This window comes from Microcebus murinus, chromosome 6, assembly GCF_040939455.1.
Source record: "Microcebus murinus isolate Inina chromosome 6, M.murinus_Inina_mat1.0, whole genome shotgun sequence".
In the NCBI taxonomy this organism is placed as follows: domain Eukaryota; kingdom Metazoa; phylum Chordata; class Mammalia; order Primates; family Cheirogaleidae; genus Microcebus; species Microcebus murinus.
The window spans coordinates 73881032-73901451 of record NC_134109.1 but is presented as its reverse complement, the minus strand read 5'-3'; the positions used below and the strand labels follow the sequence as shown (position 1 = coordinate 73901451).

Here is a 20420-nt window from a genome sequence, read left to right as displayed (position 1 = left end):
TCAATAATAAAAATTAAGCAGAAGTGAAATGCTTTTGAAATGGACCTCGATGCCTCATGATTGGTTGTTTTTTGGTTTTTTTAGTCAATATCTGTTCTCGTTTCATTAGATTATTCAGTTCTGACTCAATAATGAAACAGTGACCCTTTCTACAATGACTACTGTTATGAGAATGAGAGTAAGGAAATCTCTTCTTTTAATCTGATTCCATATCTTAATTAATTAATATGTTTTTCCCAAACACATTATGTTACCAGCCTGGATGGGACAGCAGAAATTTTCTCCTCTAATAGAGTTTATAGCTAACTAGGGTTATAAGATAAAAACACATCCATCCTATGGATGTACCCATTGGGTACATAATATGCACCATGCTAATGAGTATGATGATGGGTATGAACATTAATCATACGTGGGTCCTGCCTTCAAGGGGTACAGAGTCAGCTGGAAGTAGTAGTAGAGACAGCATGGACACAGACTGTCTGGATTGCATACCAGGCTCTACCCCTGGCCACCCTGAAACCTACACAGGGTTTCCTCATTTGTAACATGGACACAGCAGTGATACCTACATCATTGTGTTGATGTGAAGCTTAAATGGGTTATTGTGCATAAAGCATGGTGCCTGTCACACAGTCAGGGATCAGTAAGTGTGAGCTATTTTTAAACAAAATATAGTTGGGAATAAGGCATGCATGTAAATAATTATAATGGAAGGAATATGGTGTTATTGATATGGAAATTCAGAGAGGAGAGATTACTTGGGCTTCATAAGGGAATGTGATACTTGAGCTAAGCTTGAATGGATAGGTAATATATGAATGTAGAAAAATAGGGCTAATCAGGGCAGCCTTAATATTAAAGATAGCATGAGTAAAGGCATGCAGGTAGAGAAGCCCAAGGAACCCTATAGGGAAGAAGTTGAGAAAAGAGTTCAGAAATGTGGAAGTCCTCAGATACTAGTTCAGGAAGTTTGTGTTGTGCATGGTAAAGAGAGAGCCATTGAAGATTTTCTTCAGGAATGATGAGGTTGGTTGATGCCTCTGGTGACAGACCAGGGAAGGATGTTCTGGGTATTCTAACAGCCTTGTCTTAATCACTAGACCTCTAGTCTCTCTTTCCACTGGCCCCTTTGCTATAGGGAGAGAGGGGGAGGACTCAGAGATAGGAGATAAAACAATGTTCAAATCTGGGTTGCCCAGAGGTTGGATGTACCATTAACAAACTTGGGGAATATAAAAGGATAGATAGATTGAAAAAGAAGCCTTTGAATGCATTGGGACATATTCGTTTGAGGTGCTGGTAAGTCCATGGATAAAGTTAAAAATAGGTGGAGGTTTGGAACCCTAGAGTAGCACCAGACTGGAGGTACAGAGTGCATAACAGCTCCTGAGAAGTAAAGTTGGAAGCCTGAAGAATGGATGAGATTGCCAAGAGAAATGACAAAGACCAATCCGTGGGCAAGCCCTGTGTTTTGGGGGGCAGGCCAAAATGGAGATGCAGAGGTCGGAGTGCTGGGAGAATACAGAGTTGAGCACAGGAAGGGAAGGGTTTCAAGAAGGAGCATTCAGAGAGTCTAGACATGACTTATCTGGGAGATAAGGCAATAGGAATGACGAGAGACAAAGCTAGGGGTGTCAGGTAGAACTCACCTGTAGGGGCACCGTAAAATCCAGGCGGAGACATTTTGAGTTATTTGGTATAAAGCAGGAAACCTTTATGTGATCTTAAAGATACTATTTCCTGGAGACTTAAGAGATTCATACTCTTACCCTTAAAAACAGAGGCAGGATTTGAAAAGTCTTACTATTCCTCACTACCACCACCATTACTGATCATTGTGCCGTCCAACTTAGCACTTCTCTTTATTTTGTGTCTCTTGGAGATGGGAGTTATGGGTATTTGATACCGACTGAGTTGAACCTGCTGCGAGTCCTACAAAAAGGGGAAATTTTTATGGTCTTTTTCCAGTGACCTAAGAGATAAAACAAGCTGAAAATAAGTTTCCAGGAAACCATAAATTTATAGTGGAACAAAACTCCAGAGTTGCGACATTTTCTCTATCAAAAAATCAACAATTCTCCTTCCTGAGGCAGAGGAAATAATGGGGACAAGTGCACCTTCTAGAAACTGGAAATCTTGAAAGAGTAAAGGAAATCTGTGAAAGTAAGGTCATGAGAAAGCAAGAAAGAGGAGTTTGGGTTCGTAAAGTGGGATAGTCTAGTTTGGGATTTTAGAAATGGAATCGTTCTTGGTTATAGCACGGAACGTTCATCATAGTATGTTACTAAAACAGTAGAAATAATTATGTCAAGATGTTCATTTTGAACTAATGTCCACGTAAATCCTAAAGTGACTTGGGATGACAGATAAAGTGGAGCAGAGGAGTGTGGTGAGCTTGCCCTTCAGCCCTCAGCTCCATCATTGCAGTATTGATGGGTCTTGCTCTATCAAACCTGCATGCCTCATGGTATCTGTCACTGCAAGGTAGTCAATGCATATATGTTGAATTCACACAAGAAATTTTATCAGATTTACTGCTTATCATTGAGTCAGATAAATGATGGGAGAACTAATTAGGATGTTCAAAGATTGCCAAAGAGAATGTGAAGAGTGACTATCACAGACCTCAAAATTGATGGGTTTTGACACATGGGTGGAAGGGTCATAGTCCAAATTTGGCTTTGGGGCATGTGAGAAGAATGTAACCTTCTGGGGAGAAGAGATTCGAAATGTGAAGAACTTGCAACCTTTGAATAAGGGGCTTCCTGGGAAATGGCATCCTTGAGCAATGCCCAGGTCTGATGGAAAGCAAAGTGAAAAAGGAAGTGGGAGAATAAATTAGAGGGCAGAAAATGCAAATCAGTATGGGGATGAAGAAAGCTAGTAATTGAGGGTGTGTGCTATTTTACTAGGGAGGGAGAGAAGTAATGAGATGAGTTGAATTGACTCATAATTCCAAATGGAATTCTGTGCAAAGATTTCAGTGTCAAGCACTCACAGGCTCCAGATGTCTGTCTACTCATGGTTTATGGAGATAATAGCTGCTGTGTGGAGCAGAGGCAGGTGCAGCTGCCACTCCAGGTGGTGTCTGCAGCCAGGTCAGCGCTGTTGAGCAGAAGATTCCAAACAGAACGTGGAAAAAAGTAAAAAAGTGTTTAGAGAAGCGTCAGTTTGGCCCAGAGTCCCACACCCATATGTGTGTCACCCAGAATGCCAGCGTAGGAATGTGCTGGTGCAGGGCCACTGTTCAGCAAATGGTTATTAATTAAATCAGGACAGGCTCACTTACTGCATTAGCTTCTTGGCAGCCTGGGTTGTAAGGATGTGAATTACAGAACAGGGAAGTTTCAGAAGACAAATAGAGATCGCAAGGCAGCTAGTGCAAGGTTAAGCCAAGGTGGTTTGGGAACCTTGGTATAGAAAGGGAAAGGGAAATGAAATCTTAGAAAGAGAACCTCAAAGATACACATGGAAGGAAAAACTTTGTCAGCTTTCACCAGTTGATGATCCATAATCTGGATCATCTGGTCCATAATCACGTTTATGATTCCCAAATGCCTGGGATGTTTTATTTGTTAGTTTCAGGGGTTCTGTTTGTTCTTCCTGGTGAATTGTGAGTAGGTGAGAGATACTTAAATATTTCTCAATGGGGGGTGCTCTTGGCATTTTGGACAAGAGTTGTGTGTTCTTTAGTACTACCTCTTGCATTACTGACCCCCGGCTTCCTAACGCAAGTAGCATGTGTCAGTGCTAAGACAGCTGAGAGCACTTCCCTACTGCCAGTGCCTTTTAGGGATTCACATCGCCCCTGGTTAATATAGGGCCTGGGGGAAACTCCTCCAGAGGCAAAAACTTCATTCTTTTCAGAGATTTCACTGAACCCACATTTTAAGAGCAGCGATATTCTAGAGTTTCTTCAGTCTCAACTAAAACGAAGACCATGAATTCTGACTTCAGTGTAAGCAGAGGCTCCTGAATTTATTACTGACTCAATCTGATAATGAGCAGTGACATTTAAGTGCCAGTAAAACTGTGCAGCTATTTTTCCCAGTCTTCTTTTCATACATCTGCAATTTGTAGCTGCTCGATTTTGAAGCCCCTCACCTATCTCTGGGTACCAGGAGACGTCTTTAGGGAGGTCTGTTACTAGTGAGTCGCTTTACACTCCCACCAGGTGGAAGGATTTTATGTTTGCATTTGACAGGCACATCCCAGACACAGTTTGAGACAAACCATTCCTACTTAATCTGCCTTTCCAACTCTCCAAGACGGCCACTCCCGCTCACCCGGCCTGGCGGTAGGACAGAGGAACAGATGAGAGCGTGCTGAGGAGGGAGCTCCAGCTGGCTCTTCCCTGTAGTTACTTCTGTTGCTTTAACCACACCTGTAAATCCAAAGCCAGGTGGAGAGGAATAGCGTGGGCTGACAGATTGGTGGAGCAAGCTTGGAAGAATTGGTAAGGGAAATGTTTTCCTCTCAGCCTCAGGGAGGGTTGTACCAGAAGTGAGTCTGTTGGCATAAATGGAGGTCTATCTCTTTCTCAAAGCCTCTGAAATTTTAGGAGGGCTGCTTTTGAGAATGATATATAGGAGAGAGGACCACTCCTTGAGAATTAGGGTGTCTCTTCTGCTTTTAATTCTTCCTTCAAATCTGGATCTTTAAGGCTTCTTGGCTGGGCGCGGTGGCTCATACCTGTAATCCTAGCACTCTGGGAGGCCGAGTCGGGTGGATTGCTCAAGGTCAGGAGTTCGAAACCAGCCTGAGCAAGAGCGAGATCCTGTCTCTACTATAAATAGAAAGAAATTAATTGGCCAACTAATATATACAGAAAAGATTGGCCGGGCATGGTAGCGCATGCCTGTAGTCCCAGCTACTCGGGAGGCTGAGGCAGCAAGATTGCTTGAGCCCAGGAGATTGAGGTTGCTGTGAGCTAGGCTGATGCCACGGCACTCACTCTAGCCTGGGCAACAAAGATTCTGTCTCAAAAAAAAATAAGGCTTCTTTCAGTCTTCCTTTCCTATGGGTCTAAAAGTCATCTCCTTCTCCCTCCACATCTTCTTCCATCATCTCTGGCAAACATGTTGCCCACTGCATATACTCCCTTCCCCCAGGGAGACATGTCTGGTGCCTCTTCTACAGCCTGACACCAGTAGACTTTGCCTCCACTCACCCCACTTTGCTCTGACATCTTCTGTATTCTCTGTCCCCCTCGATCGCTTCTTACTGTTTTATTCTGTATTTGGAGAGATTTCATAGATGTACTTTCATATCCAGCCAAGTGTTGAAATGAGTTGCTCGCCTAGGTTGTGTGCATGGTGTAGCCCTCAGAAGCGAGGCCTGTGCCACGTGTGTGTACGCGTATGTACACGTCCATTCCGTGTACTTGCCCCACTGACCTCACCTCAGAATTGAGTAGAGTTCCGACTCATGGTCTGTGCTCAATGATCCCTTGTGAATAAAAAACTATTTCCCTAATCAGGTTAAAAAAAAAATGAGCATGTGCCTGTCATTGGGGGTTGGCAGCTTACCTGAGTCAGGTACAGCAAGGTGACTTGGAACTCACGCGTGTCTCTCTTCTCCTGGCAGGAAGATGAAGTGGTGCTCCAGTGCATCGCCACCATTCACAAGGAGCAGAGGAAGTTCTGCCTGGCCGCCGAGGGACTTGGCAATCGCCTGTGCTTCTTGGAACCCACTTCAGAAGCCAAGGTGAGACTGCCTGCCTGCACTGCCCTTTCCACCATGTGGCCTCCCAAGCAGTCATTTAAAGGAAGGGGCTGCTGGGAGATGGTGATGAAGAAGGAATGCGAAAGGACACATTTATTTTTAAAATGGGGAGCAGATCAGGTTTAAAATATAACTCTCCTCCTGCCCAGGAACCTGAAGTAGGAACCTAGAGCATTGTGGAGAATTAGCTGCGCTCTTGCCTGTCCATGTTGTCTAGGAGTTCTGTGAGGCCTTGAGCTCATGGTCACTGCTGGCCAAAGAGGATCTCCTAATACAGGATGCCTTGTTTGTTGTTGTTAATTCCTAGAAATCTGAGTGTATGTTTCCAGAAATCTGGAAACATGAGTGTATGATTCCAGAAATCGGAGTGTTTTCTCCACCTGTCATGTGATTGCTACAGGGACTTACAGGTGCTTGAGCCCGCGTTTCACAGTGAGCACACCCGCCCCTTTCAGTCCTGACTCTGCGAGGTTGTTGTGACTGTCTGTCTGCTGTGACCCATGGGCAGAGAGGAATGTTTGCTCTGGTACCTGCCTGTGCAGTGGCATGTAACATCGTCTCTTCTGCCAAACTTTTCTTTCTCCTTTTTCAGGCTGTTTCTGGTTTTCAGGATCTGTATGTCTCGGCATTCTTGCAGCACTTTGCAGTCCCAGCAAGACCTCTGTGTCAGTCAGGGTCCTCCGAAGACACAAAGCCAATAAAATTGGGTGGAGGAGTGGGTTGATGGACGGATATATAGGCCATAGATAGAGATTTCTTTTAAGAAATCGGCTTATGTAGTTGTAGGGGCTGATGAGTCTGAAATCTGTAGGTAAGATCAGCAGGCTGGAAACTCACGCAGGAGTTAATGCTGCAGACTGGAGGGGAAGGGTTCCTTCTTCTCAGGAGACTTCAGTTGTTCTTAAGGCCAAGATCTAGTTGGATGAGGCACATCCAAGTTATCAAGGGTAATCACCTTTACTTAAAGTCAACTGGTTATAGATGTTAATTATTATTTTTTAGAAGTGAATATGCTATTTATTTAACATTCAAACTTCATTAAGACATGTGCAATATGGCAATTTTATTGGGGATTTACCCCTATCTGGAATATGATTGCTTGCTGGGGCAAGTCCAGTTCACACTTAGCACTAATTAAATACTTTATTGAATAAATACAATACCAAACAAAATGCATTCAGATGCATTCTAAAAAATCAATTTTAAAGGCCTTTCTATTTAAGCTAATGACAAACACATTAAAGGCAGACATTCTAGTTTAACATAATTGGCTGATTTCATACAGCACTTACAATTTTTAGTCCACAAGTATATTATTAAATGATAGAGAACACCTAATACACCATTTCTATAAAACTAGGAAATAAATTTCCAAGAAAGATTTTACAGACCCCATCTTTTCTACCCACCCTGATAGCCTAATGCTAAAGAGGGTACAGCCAATGACTTTCCTGACAAAAGCTCATGACGAATGTCATTTTGCTGTCAAAATCTGTATTTCTGATCCATTGTGAGCATTAAGACAAGATTCAAATATTCCCAAAAGAAAGGAGCACAATGCACATTGTGATAGCCTATTCAGCACCAGTGAGCACTGCTTTTTTTTTTTTTTTTTTTGAGACAGAGTCTCACTTTGTTGTCCAGGCTAGAGTGAGTGCCGTGGCGTCAGCCTAGCTCACAGCAACCTCAAACTCCTGGGCTTGAGTGATCCTTCTGCCTCAGCCTCCCGAGTAGCTGGGACTACAGGCATGTGCCACCATGCCCGGCTAATTTTATATATATATATCAGTTGGCCAATTAATTTCTTTCTATTTATAGTAGAGACGGGGTCTCGCTCTTGCTCAGGCTGGTTTTGAACTCCTGACCTTGAGCAATCCGCCCGCCTCGGCCTCCCAAGAGCTAGGATTATAGGCGTGAGCCACAGCGCCCGGCCTGAGCACTGCTTTTGAAACTGTCTCCTCCCGAGAATTAAATAAGGTCAGCCACATTCATGGGCATTTCCTCCACTATAGTATTGTAGAAAGTCTCAATGTCATGAAGAATCCTCTTGTCTTCTTCAGCAACAAAGTTTATAGCCAAACCTTTCCTCTCAATTTAACCCCCTCTTTCAATTCTGTGAATATAGTTTTCATGGTTGGTAGTTAGATCATGATATTTCAACATATTAATAGTTTATAACGAAAGATACTTGTTGCACATCAGTCCCACAAGTCAGCAAGTCAGTAGTGATCAGAACATGGCTTGACTCTGGTCAGAATTCCCTCATGATGTTTCTTTCCTTCTGGTCCATGTCAATATGCAGAGCAGACACTTGGAATTCCCTGGTGTGCACTGTCTCCATGAACCAGTCCACCTTGTGCCATGAATTGAGAAAAAATCACAGCCTACGTAATGCTTAGTGTCTCATACAAGTCACAAAGTGTGTCCAATTTCCATTTCTCTCTTTCAACATTAATATAAAACTGTTGGATTTCTTCAGAGGTCAACTCTTCCTTTTTCACCAGAATTCAAATTAGATCTCACAGGAATTTTTGGGTCACTTCCAACACATCAGTTGGCATTGTGGCAGAAAGCAACACGATCTGAATACTTGTATTTAATTTTTGGAAAATCTCATAGATTTAATCTTTACACCCTTAGCTCAACATTTCATCTGCTTCATCCCAAACAAATATTTTGATCCATTTTAGAGAAAGGTGTCTTCTGTTTAACATATCAAACACTCCCCCTGGTGTATCAGCAGCAATATGTTGTAATTTTGCATGCATTGTTTTACATTTAGCATGCATTGTTTTACATTTCATTTCAAACATTTTTTCTACCAATGCAAGCATGACAAGTTGCTCCCATATAGTCTCCAAGTTCCAGAATTACCTTTTGGATCTTTACTGCAAGGAATAAGAGCTCTCTTCTGAATAGCTGAAGGCTTCTCAAAACCATAAGCATAGATGCCCTGGAGAAGAGACTCCTTTAAATTCATATCATGAAAGTTATCAACAGTCTCCTTCCAGTTGCACTCAATCATACCCATCAGGGTCCATACCTTCTGGGCTGCCATGTTCTCTGTTACAATTCGTGTAGCCACCAGACATGATCTGAAGAACTACTCAGCATCAGACTGAAACATAGACGTTAATTATATCTACAAAATACCTTCACATCAAAAGCTATATTGGTGTTTGATTAAATAACTGGGCACTATGGCCTGGCCAAGTCAATGTACAACTAACCATCACGACCTCAAATCTCAGTTTTTCTTATAGAACCTTTTCTTAAAAATCATGAAATGGTAACATTTTCCAAAGGGCCCAACCATTGGCATACCATTTTCCACCTAAACATACACAGCACAGACACATACACGGAGTGTGCTGAAACCTAGAACACCATATGTGCATGGTGAGGGCCACCTCGCACGGAAGCTCCCCACTCACGTCACCACTTCTCCCTCCCATGTTGGTCCCCGATCCCAGAGGCCAGACATCAGCCAGTGCTGGGGGGACAGAGGTCCATTAAAGCCAATGGCATAGAAAAGAGACAAGGAAGAATTTTATTGTTTAAAGGTCTTAGACTTGATTTCCCTGAGGCCTTTTCTCATTTGCTTTCGCTCTTAGCTAGATATTTTTCTTTTCACTCCAAGCAGTCTGGGATAATAGGAAGATCATTAAATTAGACGTCAAGAAGTTAATTCTCAGCCATCAGCTAGTCATGGGGCCACAGACAAATCACTTAATCTTGTTTTCAGTTTTCTCATCTGCCAAATGAGGTGCAGTATGGCACGGTGGAAAGAGTATTGGCCTGATTAGAAACCGAGCAGTACTATTTTCTAGTCATCTATCCAGTGAGGAATAAGGCAGTGCTTTAGGACACAGGGTCTGAAGCCAGATTGACAGAATCCTGTCTCTACAGCTTACTAGCCGAGTCAAGACCTTGGGCAAGGTACTCACCTGAGCTGAGTTTCTTCATCTGCTTAATGGGAATTTAATGTCAATAGTAACTACCTTATAAGATTGCTTTTAGGATTAAATGGGTTAAACCTGTGATGCACCTGGCACACATACATTGCCTAGAACATTGTAAGTTATATATAACCATTGGTTATTATGATTTCATATCAGTCAAGATATTTTAACTGGGACTCAGTTTCTTGATCTGTTAAAATAAGGAAAACTATTTTTCAGGAAGACTGAAAATAAAGAGAAATAGTGTATGTAAAGCACATAGTTACTGAATCTAATGCAGTATACTTAGTAGATAGAGTTGCTAATAATACTAAGTATAATATTTTTAGCCCTTTTGACTTACAAAGTCTGATTTTGTGTGAAAGATTGTGGATGAGATTATAAAATCTTGAGCTTTGAAATGAAAGTCTTTGATTAAATATTCATTTAACTATTAAATTATATAATTTTATAAATGTGGCTCTGTATTTATTTGTTTTTCCTAAACCAGATTAGAAACCACAATATGTTGTAACCTAAGGATGCTTAGTATCCTCCAGGTATAAAAATAAGCTATAACACTCGTAAATGCATTAGGGATGAGAAATATCTTTCCCAATGTCCATTTGACTAAGTGATTATTCTTATTTTAATTTTTATTCTAAATTTAAAACCAGATAACAAGACAGAAGAATTTTAAAAAGATATAATGTATCCACAATTTTACCACTTTGTCACAACTATTTTCACTTCTTTCATTCTAGTCTTTGTCCGCATGTCCTGGTATGCCTTCGAATTTGTACTCATACTGAATTTCAGATATTCTGCTTTTTTCCTTTAATGTTTCAGCCAGTTGAGCTTTAAAACGAAAGTCTTGGATTAAAGATTCTTGGATTAAAGTCTTAAATTGCAATATAGTCTTCATGGATGTTAAAATTCATGCATGTGCTTTTTTTCCTGGTTTGTTTTCACTTCCTTGACTAAATATCCAGCAGTAGAATGAATGGTGTTAAAAGCATGAACACTATTTAACTGCTTTCCCAAAAGGATATAGAAATTGTTGCAGTTGATGCTCTCACTATCATTGCATGAATGTGTGTCTGTTTCGTATGTAGTATGAGGGAAGTGCACCATGAGTGTTCTCATAGAGAAACAGGGCCAAGTTCATTGAAAGGATAAAGTAGGTATTCAGAATTTCGTGTCACCATTCCTGGGAGCAGCCTGCTAGATGAACTCAGTTTGGGGGAACTTCAATCTTTCCAGCAGTCAGCTACAACTATACACACTTTTTTTTTTGCAACCTATTGCCTTCCTGTTCATGAATAGTTCCCCTAATATTCTACCCCCAAATTTCACAACCAGCTGTGCCATTCTAATGTAAGTAATGCAGTGAGGTGAGGAGGTGTATTCCCGAGCCTGGTGCTGTACATGAGGCATAGACATCAAACACAGCTGTTATCAGCTGGCTACAGAGCCACAAGTGACCTTGGGCTTTTCTAGTCAAGGGTATTTTAAACCAAGACTCAGAGAGATAAAATTGAGATGAACTCTAGCTAGGGAGAAGAAAGACCTCAGAGAAAACAGAGGTTGAGGTAGGGTGCTCAAAAGATATTCTTGGTATATGAATCCTGAGAAAAGGAAGAGGTCATTGGATGTAAGGAGGGAGAGGGTAAAAGAAAAAGAAGCAGAGGACCTGCGGGGTGGGGGGAAGAGGGGAGGGGCAAAAGCCTGCCTAATGGGTACAATGAACACTATTTGGGTGATGGACACACCGAAAGCCTGGGACTTGAGCATTACAAAAGCGATCCACATAACCTAAAACATTTGTACCCCCTTAATATTTTGAAATAATAATAATAAAAGAACAAAGAGCAGAAGGACAAGCACATCAGCACTTGCTGTAGAATGGAGATGATTTAGCACTTGGGAGATCTCTTGTGACCAATTCCTGTATATCATGACCCACCCTTTTTCAAAGGAATCTTGCAACTTCTGATGCTAATTGAGGGGAAGATTATTACTCAGCTTCCCTTTCAAATAAGCCCAGGTCCAGGAATTAAAAAGTATCTTGTTTCATAGGAAAGACTCAGAGCTATAACCAGAGACCAGGAAACAGAGAGAGAAAACGTTTCATACTTATTTTATTAACAGCAAATGTTTATTTACTGTCATTTTAAAATAGAAAATGTATTACTGGGCACGAGGAATTTAACACTTTTCCTCTGGTCCTTCATGTTGTATCTCATCTATTTTGTATCTGCAGTGCCCACTGGGGTGGGGCTGGGGGGTTCAACTGAACATCCAGACTCATAATACTTTCATAGACCACTGGGCGCCACTCTTCCCAGAGGGACATAAGACAGGAACCGTGTCTTGTCGGCTGGAAAGTGTCAGGCACTGCTCTTCTGCCAAAACCCCTGCAGCAGTTCAGGGGCTGGCTCCTGAATCCTCCAACCCGGGATGACAGCTCACGTGCAAAGAGATGAGGTCCCCATCAGGCAGGTGTGAGAGTCACTGTGGCTTAAAAGCCTCATGTGCCATAGAAGCCAGTATATCTTGTAACAATGCCACAGGCATAGCTTTTGGGGACTCCACAAAGGACAACCCCAGCTACAAGAGTTGCTGCACTGCACTCGGGCAGATGCAAAGATACGGTTTCCTATAACATACTGCAGCCTACCAACCAGGGATCATTTTCTCCACAAGCAGTGCACCCTGGTAACATACCAGTTTTATCAGGTTGCCACTGGAACAAAACTGGAGCATTAACTGAAGGTCAAATTCTCGTGTGCAGGAGGAGGAAAGAATTTCATAACTTTTATCCCACAGTAATCTTCAATGATGATAAGTATTTACTGTGGCTTTGTCAGATATGTCTGGAGCCCCAATTCCTTTGTAAAGCTCAACTTCCACCTTTTCAAATAATAGATCATCATCAAAAAATGGTAAGAATATGGGAACTATTTTTTTTTTAAGATTAGTTTCAGCAGACCAAGATTTGTTTCATTGATTTTAATGATAATGAGACTGAAATAGATGGAGTGAAATAATTTGCCCTAATGCTCTTTAAAAGCCAGTGTCGTGTGTAAAGTCTTTGGGCTCTAAGTGTCTAATAATGAAGTTCTCCCTGTCTTTTGGAGAACATTTTGTCTTACTGATCATGGAGTATTCAAACTGAAAAATCCAGTTTTCAAATTGAAAATTTCCAGAGGAAATCTTATTTTTATTATTTTCATCTCCTGTTTTGCAAATGGAGAATAGTCTGTCATTTCTGAGAGTTGTGTAGGCTCTCAAGACCCAGAATTAAACATTAGCTATTGTGGAAATATCATTATGTAGATGACATAAATTAAGATTGAATTCTGAGCTAAAAATAACTTACTTTCTATTATTTTTAGAATCTTTAGCTCAGAAAGAGCTTTATCATTTACTCCTTAAAGATTCAATTTGTGAAAATTTATGAAGACAGTGGCTCTGCCTGAAGTTGTACACTCTTCTTCGAATTTGATTTGTATTTTAGTATGTAGTATTCTCTATGGACCTGAGATCTTATGAAAGACCAAATTATACTAAAGCTTATTTCAAAAAACTCCCTTCTCACGTTATATGAAGAGACTTGTAAGTTAATTTTGATCTGTTTTTAATCTTTTTTCCCTTAACATTTATCAGCATCTGTTGCTACTTGCTAGGTACAGCAGTGGGTGATTACTGCTCTCATTTAATCTTTATGACCCTACAAAGCAAACATTGTTCTCATGTACAGAGAAGAAAGGTATACAAATTTAAAGAGTTCAGTGACTTCTTGAAGATTATTCATTCCAAACTTGAATCACCATCTAATTTCTCTAATATTCAGAAATAAAGAGTATCATAGATCCAACTTACTTAAGGGTAAAGAAGCCGTTTTACTCCATGAAATTAGACTTCCAGAATACCTGGGCACATCTCCACAAGCCTTCCCGCCACCTTTCTACATCTGTCTTATGAATTCCTGACAGTCTTAAGTGAGAAATATGTATTTTGCTTAAACAGGAACTATTAAAATGCGAATGCTCTGAGTGAGCACATAAAGCAGTGGTAACTATTTTACAGCTAATATTTTACAATATAAATGAGGTTATCACATATTTTCTTCAAAGTTAAGTTTATAAAGGAAGATAAGGCAGATTACTAAGTGCCTTTGTATTGGGATAAAGTGAAACGGGGGAGTCAGAACATGTATTGCATTGATTTATCACAGTTTGTCTTGTCTTCTGCCTTCTACCAGTCTGTGAGCACTGAGATCAAGGAGTCTGCATGGTTCTGTATAGCACAGTGGTTAAAACATGGCCCTGGAGTCAGATGCCCGGGCTGGTAATTCTGGTTCCACCACTTAATAGCTGGGTGACCATGGGCAATTAACTTTACCTCTCTCTGCCTCAGTTTCCTCATCTGGAAAACAATATCCATCTCATAGGATTATTATGAAGATTCAATGACATGGGTTCATGATAGTAAAGTGCTTTACAAATAGTACCTGACACATCGAAAGTGTTAAGTGTGGCCATTACCCCCAGCACAGGGTCAGACACACATCAGGAAATGTTGATTGATTCAGTTAAGTTGCCCATGTACTGAATTAATTCAACTAATGAAATGTTTTGGAGGCCCAGATGTGAGGATCAGGAGGCATCTGTGACTTTTCAAAGTGAAATATTAAGGAGAGTCAAAGTAAGTTAGATGGAAAGTGTTAAGTGATGAGTAGAAGGTTTTTAAAAATAAAATGAATTGTAGGATATAGGTTTTAATTGTTATTTATTTCTTATCTAATTCTCATGGGATAAGAGAACTCTCTATGATTTCAGTCTTTTGCAATTGGGACTTATTTTATGGTCCAACATATGGTATATCTTGGTGAATATTTCCCTGTGTGCTTGAAGAAACCGTGTATATTCTGCACTTGTCAGATGTGGTGTTTTATGAATGCCAAGATGGTCAATAGTAGTTTTCAAATCTTCTATATCCTTATTGAACTGTTTCTACTTGTTCTGTTAATTACTGAGAAGAGGTGTTAAGTATTATATTTGCCTATGTCTCCCTTTAGTTCTGTCAATTTTGTTTCATGTATGTTAAAGCTCTGTTGTTTGGTGCATATATATTTAGGATTTTCTGTTTTTCTGGATGGATTGATCCATTTGTCATTATCGTATAATCCTATTTATCTTTGGTCTTATACTTTGACTAATATTAATATAACTATAAGATTTCTTATGCTTAGTCTTTGCATGGTATATCTCTTTTCATCATTTTTTTAACTTGTTTTATATTTAGATTTTTATACTTAAACTGTGTCTCTTATAAGCAGCATATAGTTAAGTGCTATTTTCCTCACTCATTTTACTATCTCTATTGTTTAATTGGAGTGTTGCATCCATTTACATTTCTTGTAATGATTGGTTCTGTTGGCTGTTGGGTTTTAGTCCACTATCTTGCTATGTATTTTTTTTTTTTTTAAGAGAAAGGGCCTTACTATGTCACCCAGGCTGGAGTGCAGTGACGACATGATCATAACTCAATTCCTGGGCTGAAGCAATTCTCCTGCCTCAGCCCGCCAAATATAGGCACGTGCCACTATGCCTGTCTAATTTTTTTTATTTTCTGTATAGACAGAGTCTCACTATGTTGCTCAGGCTGGTCTTGAACTTCTGGCCTCAAGCATTCTTATTTTTGCTTTAAAAAATCAATTTTCAGGAAACTAATCAAAGGGGAAAACAGTCATAATATCAACATATTTACCATTTTCAGTTCTCTTCATCTTTTCCTCTAGATCCAGATTTCCATCTGATAGCATTTTCCTTCAGCCTAAAGCATATCCCTTAGTGTTTTATTAATATGTGGTGCAGGTCTGCTGGATACGAGAACTCTCCCAGCTTCTGTTTCAATGAGAATGTCTTTATTTTGTCTCTAGTTTTAAAGGATGTTTTATCTGGATATAAAATATTGGTTTAACTTCTTTTTCTTATTTTGGTACTTTGAAAATGTAATGGCTTTTTTTTTTTCCAACAGAGTCTCTGTTGCCTAGGCTGGAGTGCAATGGTGTCAACAGAGTCTCTCTTTGTTGCCTAGGCTGGAGTGCAATGGTGTCATCATAGCTCACCGCAACCTCAAACTCCTGAGCTCAAGTGATCCTTTCAGATAACTGAGTCTACAAGTACATACCACCATGCTCAGCTCATTTTTCAATTTTTACACAGACAGTCTCTCACTATGTTGCCCAGGCCAGTCTTAAGCTCCTGGCCTTAAGCGAATCTCTACCTCAGCCTCTCAAAGTGAAAAATGGCATTTTATTGTCTCTTGGCCTCCATTGTTTCTGATGAAAAGTTAACTATTATTCTTATCATTGTTTCTCTGTATATACTAAGTCTTTTTCTCTGGAAGGTTTTTTTTGTTTTTTTGGTTTTTTTTTTTTTTTCTATCTTTGATTTCCAGTAATTTGAATGATTAGTATTTGAGGGTAGTTTCCTTTAAATTTATCCTGCCTGGATTTACCTGAGCTTCTTTTCCTGCTTCTCTTGGTGATGGTTTTTCATCATGTTTGGAATTTGGGGGCCATTATTTTTTAAAATATTTTATCTACCACATTTACTCTCTCCTTCTGGGACTCCAACTATTTATGTGTTAGATTGTTTTCTATTTTTCCACAAGTCACTGTGATTCTGTTCATTTTTTCTTCAACTATTTTTCAATCTATGCTTCTGTCTAAATACTTTCTATTGACTTATTTGTATGTTTGCTGATTCTGTTCTTCAATATAAATGTGCTAGTAACCCACTCCAATAAATTTTTTATTTCAGATATTTTAGTTTTAAATTCTAAAGTTTTCATTTGTTTGTTTCTAAGGTGTTATATATTCTTCTGAAATTATTCCTCTTTCCCCATTATTCTCATTTTTCCTGTAAATTTATTAACATATTTAAAATAGTTATTTTAAATCTTTGACTGCTAATCCAACATCTGGATTTTCTGTAGGTCCACTTCTAATGGGTAATTTTTCTCTTGATTGAGTCACATTTTTCTATTTCTTTGAATATCCAGTAAGTTTTTATTGTATACTAAACACTGTAGATGATATTTTGTAATTACTCTGGTTTCTGTTATCTCCCCCCTGAGAGTATTATATTTTGATCTAGCAGGTAGTTAAATTACTGGTGGATCTATTTGTTTTTGTGTGGGCTTGGTCTATATTGGTTTTGCATTTAGTTCTAGAGTGTAGTCCTTGGTCTCACGATGTAGCCTTTCTCAGTTTTAATTAAAAGCCTACAGTATTTCCTAAACCCCTTTAAATAACAAGACTTGAACACCAAATTTTGACACTCCAGAACTAGATAGCTGCTAAAACCTTTGCTCCTTTTTAGCATTCTAGCTATTGCTTTCCACTGGATTCTTGTAATATTTCCCTGTCCAGCTCATGAGTTTGCAAAAAATTTGAGGGGAATTTGTTTACTGATCTTGGGTTTTTATCATCTATGGTGTTTTCTGCCTTTCCTGTATTTTCCTTTTCAATTTCAAGACATTCTGACAGTCTCAAATTGAGGCCTCTGACTCCATAGCAGATTTTTGCTTGATATCTATACTTCATGTATCCTATGAACAGGAAATTACCCTCAGGGAAAAATTTAACTAAATGTAGATATCACCTGGTTGACTTCTCTTCTCTACAGAGTCATATTCCCTTTAGCTTTAGGTTGCTCCCCAACCCCTGCAAGCAGTTACTTTAAAATTATTTATCCAGATTTTACAGTTGTTATTGACAGGAGGATTATTTTGCTGTAAGCTTCTCCACCTTACCTGAACCAGAATCTCATCAGTGAGTGTTCATTGCTCTTTAAAGAAGTTTGCGTATTAAAATGAAGAGAAAATGATTGTTGAAGCAGAATCTGAGTTATAAAGAAAAAGTTTCCATTATGATAGAAACAAGCATGTTTCCAGGCAGAAAGGAAAGAGGCTTTAAAAAAGGAGAGAGATGGTTGCAAAAGACACAGAAAACTAATAGATGACATTATTAGCAGGGCATATGCAAAAGAAAAGAAAGGAGGTGAGGGCATAGATTTTAAAGTAGAGAGGAGGATGAGAGTTGAACATGAATAAGGACTTATTGTTGGAGGAAAACATAGACTTGTGAAAATTTTATAGATTCCTCGTGAATGGGAGATGAGTAGATGGGGAATAAATTGAATTCAGGTGTGGTTAATGGTATTCATAGTGTGGTAAAGGGATCAAGGCAGGAGGAATCAAGAATGATGCTAGAGTTACAGGTTTTACCTGCCTACAGGTTGGCATATCATTTAATGAAATAGGGCAGAGGGTGGTGATAGAGTTAATGAGCTGAATTTTAGACATTTTGAATTTTAAAGGCCTATAAGACATCCAAGAGGAAATTTTGATAGGCATCTGGATATATGGCTCAAAATTCAGAAGAGAGATTGGAATGGTGATAATATTTAGGAGTTACTGGCTTGAGAATAGTTAATTAAGCTGTGAGAGTGAGTATGAAAATGTGGATTAAGAAGAGAAGAGAGAAGGGCCTGGGAAATGTCAATATTTAAAAATGAGTGGAAGAAGAGAAACATACCGCAGAGAGTAAGAAGGAATACACTGAAAGATCAGAGAAAAATCAGGCATGGGTGATGTCATAAAAGCAATGGAAATTAAGAGAAGAGTGTCCAGAAGGGGGCACGGTCAAGGAGGTAGAATCCCATTTGGAGGTCAAGTAGTTGTGAGGATGGTATGTTTCCATTAGATGTGGTGACATGGAGGCCAATGGCAATCTTGGTAATAGTTCTTTTGATGGTGTGTGATGAGAGCAGGAGTCAATTTAGAGGAGGTGAGGAGTCAGTGGAAAGTAAGAAAATAAAGGCAACCAGTTCAACCATCTCTGAAAGAGAGAAAATGATAGCTGGATAGGGTCTCAGGAATGACTTCAGTGTGTTTAAATGCTGATGGGACAGTTCAAGTGGAGAAAAAAAGGAAGGAGATATAGGAGAGGGAAGAGGTGGCTTCATGTGCAGAATTGCTGATGAGGCAGAAAGTTCTGGTGTTAAGAACAGAGATGAGGAACTCATATTCCATTGAATAGGAAGGAATAAGTCAAGGATGGGAGTAGATCTGTAGGTTTTGTGCAGAAAGTTTGGGAGAACGTGCTGCCTAGAGAAGAGTAGTATTACTAGAATTGCTAAGCAGCGTGAGGGCCCAGGATTGATATCTATTTGAGGTTGGTGACCATGAATTTTTAGTGATACCAGTTTTCTGGATGGTGTCATTTTCTGCAGTATCCCTCAGCTGTCCCAGCACAAGCATGAAGAAAAAGGGACACTTTAACTCAGCCAGGGTCAAAGTATTGCCAGGCAAGTGTGATAAACAGCCAAGGGGCAAGAGTGGAATCTTGGGATTTAAGCTGATGGGGAGAGAAGCAGAGATGGGAATGACAATCTGTAAGGGATGTAAATAGTAAGGAGAATAGTTGAATGAGCAAGTTGGAAGATGAGTGGATGGTTGGACAGGGGTGTTTCTCAGAGGCTTCAAAGAAGAGCAGTTGGGTACAAACAGGCCCCAGGTGTATGACCGTGAGAGAGTGGAGTACAGTGGGAGGGCATTGGTACAGGGGAAACACAATAACCAGGAGGCCATAACCTAAGATGCAGTATTCATTTATACGTTGATTTCCTGGGGCTGCTGTAATAAATTGCCACACACTTGTGGCTTAAAACAACAGAAATTTATTCTTACAGTTCTGGAGGCCAGAAGTTGGAAATCAAGGTGTTGTCAGGGCCATGCTCCCTCTAAAGTCTCCAGGGCAGGATCCTTCCTTGCCTGTTTCAGTTTCTCGTGGCCCCAGGCATTCCTTAGTTTGTGGAAACCTAACTCCAATCTCTGCCTCCCTCTTTACACTGCCTTTTACTCTGTGTGTGTCTCTGCCTCTACATAGCCCTTTGCTCTTCTTATAAAGGACATCAATTATGTCTGATTGGGGCCCACCCTAATGATTTCATCTTAAATTGATTATGTCTGCGAAGACCCTATTTCCAAATAAGGTCAATATTTACAGGTGCCTAGCGTTAAGAATTCAACATATCTTTTGGAAGGACACAACTCATAGCAATGTGAATGCTCAAAGCACCAGGAGCAGCAATGAAGAGGGAACAGAGGTTTCAGAGAAGGAACAAAGGTCAAAGAAGCATACAGACATCAAAGAGGAGAGGAGTGGAGGATGGTGTTGCAAGGTGCCAGAAGCTTAAAAGAGAAGGTGTTAACAATTTGCAAAAGAGTAATGATCTGAAAACGTGCTGGGTGGAAGGGCACAAGACCCCACCTGGCAAGGCAACTCAGAATAAGCATCCTGTAATCGGGAGGTCCCCAGGGGAAGCAGGGTTTTGGGGGAGGAGCTAGGAGTGCAAGGTGGTGCTCGGGGGAATCTGAGGGCGGGTGATGAAGCATGTTTGTCATGGAGTAGGTGTTGCAGCAGGTTTGGAAAATGCAAGAGGCTAGGTCAGGGGATTGGAAGGTGACAGCATTAAGGAAATCATAATACAGAAGAGGAAAAATGATACAGCAGAGGATTTAGGCAGTGGCAATTGTCTAAAGAAATGAGGGTCCCATCCTTCATGGGTTTAGTCCTGCAGCCTTCTGGAGGAGGGTGGGCATGCAGTGGCATGCAGGAGGTAGAGGCTGAGCAGTCATTCTGTAAGACCCAGACGTTCTTTTTTCTCTTAGCTG

General features: G+C 40.2%; 1 protein-coding gene and 1 pseudogene across 4 annotated transcripts in view; one reads left to right on the top strand and one right to left on the bottom strand.

The window, feature by feature from the left end:
- RYR3 (ryanodine receptor 3) overlaps nt 1–20420 on the top strand; it is a 505145-nt gene that overhangs the window by 131388 nt on the left and 353337 nt on the right. For all 4 annotated transcript variants that reach the window (XM_076004231.1, XM_076004228.1, XM_076004227.1 and 1 more), the window contains exon 2: nt 5590–5709. In XM_076004231.1, the coding sequence (XP_075860346.1) occupies nt 5590–5709 (120 nt within the window). The remainder of the gene's footprint in view (nt 1–5589; nt 5710–20420) is intronic.
- Nucleotides 7696–8819, bottom strand: LOC105859222 (eukaryotic initiation factor 4A-II pseudogene; annotated as a pseudogene).